This window comes from Euwallacea fornicatus, chromosome 12 (genome assembly GCF_040115645.1).
Source record: "Euwallacea fornicatus isolate EFF26 chromosome 12, ASM4011564v1, whole genome shotgun sequence".
NCBI lineage: Eukaryota > Metazoa > Arthropoda > Insecta > Coleoptera > Curculionidae > Euwallacea > Euwallacea fornicatus.
Window position 1 is genome coordinate 3,631,959 of NC_089552.1, and position 12,213 is coordinate 3,644,171.

General features: G+C 37.6%; 1 protein-coding gene across 4 annotated transcripts in view; it reads right to left on the reverse strand.

The window, feature by feature from the left end:
* Positions 1–12,213, reverse strand: part of CdGAPr (GTPase-activating protein CdGAPr) — a 39,326-nt gene that overhangs the window by 20,174 nt on the left and 6,939 nt on the right. For 2 of the 4 annotated variants that reach the window (XM_066288411.1, XM_066288409.1), the window contains exons 1-3: positions 8,499–9,226; positions 2,793–2,997; positions 1,531–1,718 (exon numbers count right to left, since the gene is read on the reverse strand). In XM_066288411.1, coding sequence (XP_066144508.1) covers positions 1,531–1,718; positions 2,793–2,997; positions 8,499–8,579 — 474 coding nt within the window. In that variant the 5' untranslated portion in view covers positions 8,580–9,226. Of the gene's footprint in view, positions 1–1,530; positions 1,719–2,792; positions 2,998–8,498; positions 9,227–12,213 lie in introns of those variants that run through there. The other 2 variants (XM_066288412.1, XM_066288410.1) reach the window with 1 other exon arrangement.

The window sequence follows — 12,213 nt, forward strand, 5'->3', positions numbered from 1 at the left end:
GTCAATTCAGCTAATTTTGCAATTCTCCTGTTTCCGAAATCCCAATGATATTCCTAAGATATTTGGGGAATATCATTGAAGTATTCCAAATCGGATCGACTGAAGAATCTGATACTATTACGGTTGGAATCCTCGATATAGCGAGCAGGGGGTCTCTCAGAGATAACAACACAGTTACGTCTGCTTATGAAAGATCACAAGGTTCTTTTCGTAGATCATTTTTACGTAATTACCCAGGAATTGGTTCAGGAACAATATTTCATAATTGCATCTCCAAGGATTAAGGAAGTAATGAGTTATTTTGTGGCAACTAATTTAGAGGGATATATTTCCTCAAAGGGGTATTTTCGGAAAATGTTTAAATAGGATTTTCCGCAACCCGTGGTGTAGTTCGTTTTTTTTTTATTATTCGCACAGCAGTAAAACATGCAAATTTAACTGTGACATTTTTTGCCTGCTGCACTGCAAATAAATGAAGATGCCACTGTGTGCCACATCTATCGTGTGTATTATCGAGTTCGACAGCCTCATTTACAGGGTTACTAGAACTAGAACGTTTTTTAGAAAATTTTGTATGATCATTTAATCACCAAATTAACTGTTATATCACATCTTTAACGTGTCTGGCAATAAGACCATTATAGACGCTTCTCAAGAACCCATTATGTCTGAGAAAACGAAGCACTCTTGCACGACCCAGACGCGTTAAATTGACCGCAATAACAGCCTACGCAAAAGGATTTTAAAAAGGCAAAATAATCTATTACAAACTCAATAAACCCCCGGAGACATAGAAGGGTAATTAATAATTAGAAAATATAGGTCGCAACGGCTCGGAAATCGCTGTCAACCGTTTACAAACCGAGAGCCGGAAAGTGGGGCATCCGCCATTAGGTCGCGAAATTAATCACTTTCCAGTTACATTTAAAATTACTATTGCGACTGACGGCACGTTTACCGCGAATTGAACGTAAATTCTTTTTGTAGTCTTCAAAACAGCCAAAATTAGGTGACAGCTTCTAATAGTCACCACGTCTACGCTGCATCGACTAGAATTAGCACCCTCAAAGTTGAACAGAAGCGAAAGTCTACGATTTAAATAGGTATCACGACGCAGAAAATCCAATAATATCATGGTGAGAGTCTATTACGCGTTTAATTTTTATTCCTTAAATTAATTTATATGGAAGAAGTTAGAAGAACAAGACCTAAAATCATCAGCCCACAGTGACAAATGTGACATTTGCAAATCGGCCGATTTTCAGAAACTGAATACCCCGAACAGGCGACACAGTGTCTAACATTTCTGGCTAATATACTATTCGGGTCACTGAGGATTAGTGCTGACATGCCTGAAATATAGGAGTGCTTTAGCTTTTAAAAGAACAGAGACAAGAATATCAGACCCAATAAAATAACATGGTGAAGCTTTTGCATTAGGAAATGGCGATGGCTTTTTATTTGGTGTACAAGATATTTATATGTAACCTTCTTCGTCGCCAGTGAATTAGGCAGTCATTACTTATTTACCTCTAGAAATTCCTGATTGTCTGGCATCCTCGAAAGATCGGGCAGATGTGAAATCTTCCGATCGAAGATGCATTGGTGCAGTTGTTCGTCTAGCAGTTTGAAGTTCTCAAAGTTGCGTTGCACCAACCAGCATTCTTCACCTGACGTTACCTGGACCATGAACCACTCCGGGTCTTCTTCCTCATAGGCTGTTAGAGAGTGGCATTAAGCAGTTGTATCAAATGAACTTTAATAATATTTCAACAACCTTGAGTTTGTTGAACCTGAAGAAATTCACATCGTAGAACAGCTACATCTTTACATAAATTTAAGGTAAAGTTGTTTACAAATGTAAATAAAAATGAACTAAACGAGTACATTTTACTTGGAATAATAGTAATGGTTGAAGAAAGCGGCCAAAGCGATTTAAATACGAGTCAACATGGAAATATTTTTACCATAAAAACCAATCAATATTGAATAGCTTGGTTCTGATAATTAAAACGTTAAATAATGAGTTGGGAAAGCTAGAAGTTGACAAATAGAGAAAACTGCTCTATTTAACAGATCTAAAAGGCACCATAAATTCATGCCTAAATATAGATATCTTGAAAGCCGTACGCGATACAAATTGGGACAAATGTGTGTGTTTGAATGTTGAGAAAGATCTTTTAAAGGTCGCAAAATTTCTAATACTTCCGGAGATAATGGGGAAAACCGAATATTTTGTTACGACAGGAATTTATGTTTCTATGTTCAAGCTGAAAATTAAACCTAAAATGGTAACTCTCAAACAAACGTATAGCTTTCACTTAAACTTGTAATTAATCTTAAGAAAACATTGTTTTTATGATATTTTCTCTGAATTAAGTTCACGAAGAACTAATTGTTCAATGCAAGTGATGTTACAGTTTACATCAGGTGACATGTTCCCTTAATTTTAGAGACGCACAACGACAACATTTGTATTAAAAAAAATCGGATTGCCGTCCAAAAGAGAAAAAGTTAAAGCCAACCACAAAGGACAAACTTTGTCTCCAGTTTTTCTACCAACAGTACCTTTTTTCGGTTAAAACCGAAAAGTCAACCTAAGGAATCGGCAAAATCATTTTCTCATCTCTGTTGTTTCAATTTTCCAATCCCACTGCCTGCAACCTGACACGGTACAGTTAATGTAAACTGACCTCAGAATTTTAAATTATAACTTATAAGCAACACTCCCAGATATTTTTTGACATGTCTGGCCAGAAATGAAAATATATTCAATTGGAAATATGTCTTACTATGTTGCGAATGCAATGACTGATCCATACTCGTCTGTAAAGCCACCTGCATGGCATCTGGCAGCTGTACCCTCTCGTAATGAAAGTGGGCGCATTCCTCCAGTTTGGGAAAACGGCAGGGCTCCGTACCCGGTTGGGGCACACCCCCCGCCGCCTCCGAAATCTGCATATTGGCAGGCGGACCTCCGGGTTCAGAGCAGAGCGTCTAAAACAAAATAAAAGAAGCTTGATTATAGTAGAAACACGAAGCAGACATCCTACACTACACACTAGTTAGTTTACAGCAACAACAAATAATTAATAAAGATGGAGTGAGTAAAAGGAAAGAAGCTGGGCAATGTGCGTTCCACTTTTTCGTCTCTTTGGTTTCCATGCAGTTTGTGTTTAAAGGTTCATTAATTCGATGGTTTAAAACAAACAATAGTCTTTGGGTTTGCCATTAGTTGTATGACATATGGCGGTGTCGCATGTAACAGATGGGTGTAATTTTCGAATGAAAAGTGCGTGATTATTAATTAACTTAAGAAGTGGAACGCGAAGTCGAGGAAAATGGCTGACATTTCCTGCGCTTATTGGAAAACGAGAATCTTCGGTGAAAATTCCTGAGATTCCGATTTCGGTGCCGCACCGCTAAGTATTACACATTTATTGCAACGGCTATTTGCCATGATATTTTTAGCAGAAATAGCTGACATTGCTTCCTTATTGTCAAGAAACTAAAGCCAAAACAGATGGATGTCGAGATTCTAGAGGAAGAGGTTGACAAAGCAGCATCTCCAAAAATTAAATCTAACTTTAATGGCGCAGATAGTAACCTATGCGTACATAAAGAATTAATTTGCATCTGATAGTTACAAATTAGAAGAAAAACAAATCTATACATGAAGCTTTCCTCCAGATAGGGCACCTGTGGGCAAGTCAAAAGCTCCAACTTGCCAATAGTCTTGTTGACTTCAAAGGGAATTCTTATATCCAGAATTCTTGAACCTCGTTGAATATCCCGCAGATGTTTTCCGCAGATAATTTATTTCCAGCTGGGCGAAACACGAATTTCGTTCCAATTAACACTTCTGAAAAAAGGTTTTGAAAATAAACAGAGACGATGTAGTGTGTTTGCTTGAAACTTAGAGCAGCAGAGATGCTAAAAACAGGAACAATGCTTTACCTAATCGCTTGGGCAATATGAGAAATGTGCCCCATTTGAGAGGCGTCTTAAGTGAAGAGCAGGTGTTAATGAATTGTTTCAGTGTTGGTCGCGTCGGTACCTTCATATTCTAGAGAATTATTAAGCATTGCATGCTAAAGGGGCTAGCAACGATTTCAGGATTATGAAATCCGGAAGAATATTCTATATTACAATTTCTCAGGTTTGTAGCGGTTATTAATTTTGGAAAGTTGCAATAATCTGATTAATTAGTTATTGAGTGTAAAATCCTACAAATCTAATTTGGAACGGTACGACAATTTCGAAAAGGAAAACAAGTTGTTTTGACTGTGAAGTAATAGTTTTATATACCACATATAACCTGCAATCATAGTCGGGGTTGAAGCAGACGTTTCTAAGACAACCAGAAGAGCTCACTCAAAAAGCTTTATGTGAGTTGTGAGATGTGTACAGGCATGTTCTCACCTGAAATGGATGTGTCACTTGCGAGAAAAGCAAAGAAATAATAAGATTGTGGGTTGCAACTCCAGTTTTGTAAATTTAACATTTGTTGGTTCGAAGGCTGTTTGTTCAGAGAACTATCAATTATTTATTAACAAGTCTACGAAAATCTTTTCTTGCGTACATTTAACTTGAGCAACTTGACTATACAAAATCCTACACGTTCGTAGGCATGTACATATGGGGATCTGCTATACTATAAGAAATACAACATAGGTTAAATTAACGCAAATGTTTACAATATCGTGCTCATTTTCAATTTGGTTTGAAATTGGAAAAACTCCGATTACTTTCTGAGGTATTCGATATTTTCGGTTTTCGTTTTGTTTTCATAGATTTCCGCGAATTTTTACCCCCTTCTATAGTTTCCCTGTTCTTTAATTTTGAATCAGAAACAATATTGAAACAGGATTCAAATACGACCCCATTCAAACTCTTCCCAAAGTAGAAGCTTCTGTTGATTGACATCAATAACACTTTCGCAAGGCAAGCGGCAAGCGGCTCTCAACGACCTTCCAGTTTATTTTTACAAATTTAATACTCGGTTTTAGTGCCGCCGAACATTAAACAATATTGAAATGGTTCCCATCATTCCAGGCTGTAACCTCGACGTCTCCAATTTCATCATCAACCAACTGGGAAAATGTTATTGGATGGATAAACTCCTTCTAGATCTATTAAAAACGGCTAACAATAGAAAGAGCTTCGGAAAGCCGTCACTGATGGAGATAATAGATTTAAATCTGGAGGGCCTATTTGGGGATGAAAATTACGATCAGCAAATGCTGCATAAGCTATGATAGTATTTTTATTTATCGATCTTATAGCTTGCCAGACGCTCTAGATTTAGACCCCTCTATAAATATGAGAATATTTTTTGTGAAAAACACTAAGTAGTTCGTTGTTTCGGCGAGTATTTCTCCGTGCAATCCTACATCCTATAACAATAATACAGTGCCCCAAATTTGATTTATTTGTAGGGCAGCATCAATTACCGTAACCGACACGAAGGCGGTTAAATACACTGACTTTCAAAAAAACCGCAACACCGAGAAGAACGCATTGTATGTATTTGAAATTTTGGTATGATTTTAGACTTGTAAAGAGAAAAAAATGATAAAAATTTCAAGTTCGTATTTTAATGCGATATGAAGTTTTTCTTTACTTTTTTATCTGTGACGATCGTTCTTTTTGCAATTTTTTTACAGGCGGATAGCGATAAAGGTATTATTGTTAGTACCATATTGAATGTGTGGTAGTGCAAAATGCCTCGTGTACGCCGAAATGCAGTTTATCGACAGTTAACTCCATTTGAAAGGGGAAGAATTGTTGGTATGCATGAGGCAGGTTTACCTTTCCGTGAAATTGCACGTAGATTGAATCGAAACGCATTAACAGTGCTAAGATCTTGGAGAGATTGGTCTAACGAAGGGTCAGTAAATCGTCATCGTGGTAGTGGCCGTCCAAGAATGACGAGCCGACGCGAAGACCGGCGACTTCGTCGTTCAGCGACAGGCGCCCCGTTTGAAACAATTCCGTCTCTTGGTGCTACCTGGGTAGCCACCCTAAATCGAAGGGTCTCCCTTAGTACGATGTATCGCAGAATTCGAAGTTTTGGACTAAATTCATATCGTCTTATGCGTCGGCTTCCATTATCACGAAACCACAGGGTGGCCCGACTGGAGTGGTGTCGTCCGAGAGTGCAATGGGCGGATGAGTGGAGAAGAATCGTGTTCAGTGATGAGAGCCGATTTTGTTTATGGCGATATGATGAACGGTTACGTGTTAGAAGGCGCAGAAACGAGCGATTAAATTTGGACTTTTTGGAAAGGCGTCATTCTGGTTTAACACCAGGTGTCATGGTTCGGGATGCCATCCAGTATGGTAGTCGGTCTCCTCTTGTTTTCATTTATGATAGATTAAATGCTCAGAGGTACATTAATAGTGTCTTAGAACCGGTTCTTGTACCATACATTTGCACGACCATCCTGGAAGCACATTTCAACAGGATAATGCGCTACCACGTGTAGCCAACGATACTTTGAGGTATTTGGAAGCTGAAAATTTGGATACTTTGCCTTGGCCAGCTCGGTCTCCAGATTTGTCCCCAATAGAGCATGTATGGGATATAATGGGTCGGAGACTTCAACGTTTAGCTCGCCCTCCAGAGACCATAGATGAACTCCGCGAGCAGGTGCAGATTGCCCGGGATACAATACCACAGGAAGATATTGACAATTTAATTTTAAGCATGCCACGTCGCTTACAGGAACGTATTAATCTAAGAGGAGATACCACCCATTATTAAATTATTATTAATTTTTTTCACTTATTCACAATAATTTTCTTTTGATATTTTGATCGTTTTTATCTATTACCCGACCCAACGTAATGCCAGCATTTCAAACGTGTACGATGTGTTCTTCTTGGTGTTGCGGTTTTTTTGAAAGTCAGTGTATAAAACATTAATGATAAACTCAGATTTGTTTTAAAAACTGCCTTGGCTTTTACAATTTATCATAAAAATAGAAAAAAGTGAAAAACTTAAAACTATTTTTAAACTAGGAATGAATTTTTTATAAAAATCTCTAAAATATCGCCCATTGGACTGACTGCATCTCTTGCGGTAACCAAGATCCTTATGCATGTAGTATCTATGTGAATATTTTAAGAGGATTTGAAACGTGCTCCTCCAGGAAAGCCAGCCTCATAGGCAGTTCCAACTACAGTTCAACTACTTAGGCATTTCACTTATGATTACTAGTAAATACAATTTCCTGGAGGTAAATTTAGCGGCAATTAAATGTTTCCTAAAGCAGTCTCATGCCGAAATGCACATACTAATTGCCACAACGGTACCTCTACGTAAGCATGATTACAGTAACAAAATTAGAATAGTTTTAATGCAAGAGCGAAAATTTTTGTTTTACATTAAAATCAGCGACCATAGAAAGGAAATTAGTTGCGATTGTAATAAATTGCGAGCATTTTTTTCTTAGCTCAGGGATATAAATCACTGTTAAAAGTGCATTATTCCAGTTTACGACTGTATCCTGTTTATAACTGAATTAACCGGTGCTTAATTGCGTTCTTAACTGTTTTAGGAGCATTGTTGCATGAGTGTGTATGTCCTTGAAAGCGTGATTTCTAGTATCATATCTAGATTATCTAATTCGAAAGCTTAACAGTAGCTCCTGAATTTCGGTCCCTCAGACATCATAATCAATTAATTAATTTGACGATAAATCCAATTTCCTTCGATAATTTGTAAAATATACATGTAGGTGTTTTTTTTTCAAGCGCGCCACTATTGATGTTTCCGAAATGGCTGAACTACCTTGGCCTTAAAGCTTTCGGCTTTGTTCAGATCTGTAGATTCTAAATTTTCTCTTGAAATTTCCCAAAGAGAATTGCAACAAAAAGACTCTTTCTCGATTATCTAGATTTATTTATGAAAATATCCGATTATTTACAGCAAAGCTCGAGTCATTTCAATTGTTTACTTAATTAACATTTTGGTTTAAATTTAAAAAGAGAGATATTTATCGGTACTACTTGATTGTTCAAGTACTTGACCACGAAATTACTTGATATTACATTTTATAATATGTAAAGCTTGAGTTGATTTGTCAAATTGTGCGAAACCTGTGCTTGAAAATCGTGTCATGTAACTCTCTAATTATAGTAGTGTAAGGATTCAGCAATTAGAACCACACCTCCCGTGACTTAAGAGCCATCAATATCAAATCGGTCTCAAATTATTTTAAGTGAAAGAAGACCCGGTTACTATGTACTTTGATGACTCATCAGACAGTACGTTCAAAGCTACTTTACTTGGTATTCTACAAAGTGCGAAGTCTATTGTGATTTCAAGCCAAATGACTTGAAAATTAAGTCAAGATGTAAATCACAATAGTCCGAGGCATGAACAACCAGCACCACACTTGCCTGATTAAGGAACAGTCAGCACCACAACTCCCTGATTGAGGGGCAATCGACTTCAAATTACTTTCACAATCACGCCAAACAAAACATCTTACCATATATTTTGGTGACCCATCAGAGAGTATATTCAAAACTCCCAAAGGTCCACTTTTGTTGTGAATCGCTACCTGCAACATCGGCCCAAGGAACACTCAACTTTCAAACAAAATTAGCACGTCACTTTGAAGATTGTATTTAGTGGACAATTCGGGGTCACATTTGAAACATTAAAAATCGACGATTCCCAAGTTAATATGGATTGGTACCAGATCCCACGAGGCACACCCCATGATACCCGACCGCGGACTAACGACGCTCTTTTCGAAATTCCGACACGAACAGGCACACTTCTTGTTGCCGCACTAGTTTACTGTCGATTCGCAAAACAAGTACAACACTTTTACTTTTCTAACCCGTTATAATAATGGACCCATTAAAATTTAAAATGCGATATCTATCCTCGTAACGCATTGGTTCCCGGTACCGGCGTACCAACCGTTACCTTAACCTTGATCGAGAATTTCGTTAACATTTTGATGACAGGTGGTTTATTGAGGAAAGGGTCAGGTCGGTTGAGAATTTGAAGAAAACCCAGATGGTATTAGATCTGGGTTCTTCTGTAAGTTCACAGAAATGTTTTGTTCTGTCGGACCCCATTGTGCAATGATCGTCTTCGCCTCATGCAGCAATAGTCAAACCATAGATGGTTTGGATATGGGTAAATCAAGTTTAAACTACGTGCCAACAAGTGAACTATCAGTTAATTGAATGTAATTCGCGTGGTCCTGAGTAGTTAAACTGAACTTCAGGGATCAACATACATAAAAAAAAAAGGATCAACAATTCATGATTTGGTTAAATTGTTTTGGTCGATTTGGATGAATTTGACGCATCCCTGCATCACTGTAATCGAACAGTGCGTTTCCATTTAACTTAGAGAAGTTTGCGTTATAATATTTGGTAAAACGAGGCTACATGAAAGCAAAACTTGTGTCTGTCATATTTGTCAGCATAACCAAAAGTGAGAGAGAGAAAGGAGCAACAACATACCTACTTATGCTCAGTGGACAAGTGATCGGGCCTCGGGTGGAACTAATAAGTACGCAATTATTGCTCTTCATTGTCGTCAGACGAAAAAAACCTCCTTAACGCACATTGGTCGGCTTGGTGCCTTATTGTGTATGTAGACCGCGATTACGCCACATAATTAAATCGTCGGGAAAAAATAAATTAATTAATTAACTCAGTTGTCTTGTCATTGAAATGCTATGTGCGCCATTCGGTGTTCATTCCGATGCGCATTTTTGCGAAATCGATTTTAACATCGGTACGCCTAAGTTTCGATAATTAATCCAGTCATTATCAATGTTGAATCAATTTATTTTTCGTGTGGATACTTGTAATGCAGTACTTCAGCCGACAACAATAATAATTGTTAAATTGTTATATGACTAATCGTCCTTGCGCCTTTGGCCACCCGACGTCTTGAATGTTTTCTTATTCAGAAGATAGGAATTTTATTTAACTTATTATTTATTGTAATGTCGCAGGTAAAAGAGAACAATGATGGGCAGACCTCAACTTGTTGGTCAGCAATTTTGCTCCAAAAATTGTGCAAAACTTTCGAGAAAAAAAAGTAGTCATTGCAAAGTAGAACAAGTGGTCACATGATGTCTCGAGGTTATTTTCTGGGCCAAAAGGAAAGTGCACAGTGCATTCTATAGTGGTCTAAAAAAGTTCATATAAATAGTAGACGGGAGAAAAAACGAACTCTGATCCGAAATCGAACCAGCCACTTGGAAGGAAAAATGAAAACAGGTCGCGCAAGCGATCTCTATGAACGAAAGCAGGATAACTCCCTCCCACCCTTTATTTTAAAGCTCTTGGACAGAAAATTTTAGGAATTCGTATTCAATAAAGTCCCCAAGGGTCATCATTGTCAAAATTAATATTATAATATTTTCTTATGCAAAGACATACTTAATAAATTCATCATAGTTATTGATCATTCATAATGGCAAGTCGTGGCAATCAACAGTAAAGAAAGGGGCAATGTTTCCTTTGGAAGTTCAAGGTCTGCTTCGAAATCGCCAGAGTTAATTCGTTAGACGTTAAAATTTGATGGTAGACATATTCTAGCTTACGAGATTTGATCGCTATTTAATCTTATTTGGTACTAATCATTTAATTATTTCATATTTAATCACTTCACGTGATAAATTTGTTCATTGTTTGTGCTTCCGGTGCAATTGTAAAAGTCAATTGAGACTCTTGTCTGGGGATTCAAGTTGAAATTTTTCCATTAATTTTCATTAAGGGATGCTGAGAGGATTATCTACCACTGCCTGAAGGCATATTTCAGATCAAGAACAAGCATAAATCTCACTTCGCACTTAAAAAAGTTTGTTTTCCCCGCGTTACAACGATTGCAAGCTGGATAAGTGGGGGAAACGTATGTAAAATTTGGCTTTTTGGCACGTACTTATTGAAATCGTGTACCTTCTATGATATACCTATATCCCGTACTACGAATGCTAAATGGCCATTGCGTGCGTGAGAAATGCACCACAAAATTTATCTATGTGCAAAAGTGGTTCGTTTTCTTTGTTTAGGGATTCGAAGATGGATTTAAAATGACGTATGTATTGTAAATACCTTTGATAAGTCCCGTTGCACTGTGAAAAAATAAGGTACTCTAATTTGTACTAGTACTTACTGTATTAAAGTAATATGGTGCTACGAAAACTCCCCATCTACTGGGTGGCTAAAAAATTATATGAGCTACATTAGAATGACTCATAACGTTTTCGAAACCTGCGATTTAATTATTTTTCTCACTCTTGTGTGTGTGTGTGTGTGTGTGTGTATGTGTGTGTGTGTATGTGTGTGCGTAATATGCCCATTATCATCTATCAAAAATACGATTGGAATACAAGGTTATTATGAAGCCCTGAGCTTTTTGCAACATCATGCAATTTTGCACTTGTCGTGGTAAAATATGGTAATGCAACCTCTTTGCCTCATATTGACCACAAACACTCTCGTTTCTCTCTGGTTTGTAATTACAAAAGACAATTACCCGGTTAGGAAAGACACAAGAAATAACAACGAAAATCTGAATAGCTTTTATGTGAAAAGCTATTTCGCTATTTGCGACACACGCAGAGTCAATTCCCGACAGTAATGACAGAGCACTTCCCTTTCCGGCAGCGCAACAATAAGACACAAACCCAACAACAACCAAATCGATACTGTCGCTGAAAAGGCTTTAATACTAACTTAATTACCATGTTCTTTTCACTTATTTTAATACCCCCGACCGGGAGACTTATTCTTTGTCTAAATAGTCACTTCCTGAGGTCTCAGGCTTATGATAATCTAATATAAAGCGCTCATGATTTGTAGAAGTCACAACAGAGGAAATAGCGCTTTAATCCCGCTCAGCGATGAATAATCTCGTCGGCCGTAAAGCAGCACTTAAAAGAATTCAAAATGGAGGAGAACGTGGTCAGGAATGACAAGTAGGCGCATTTTTTAAACGCCTCTAATCAACTCTGTCATCGGGGAAAGTTTTATTGAAATTTATGCTCCCCGAGGTTGTTGCCAATTGGATTATTGGGATTTTCAATTAAAATAATTTATGGACGGACTTTTTGTTTCATGTAATCAGCTGTTTAATTGTGCTGTCGAATCACAACTTTTTACGATAAATTCAGACATGAACAGGGCGTTTTGCATCAATGCAACTGATACGGTCACGTACAGCGCCCG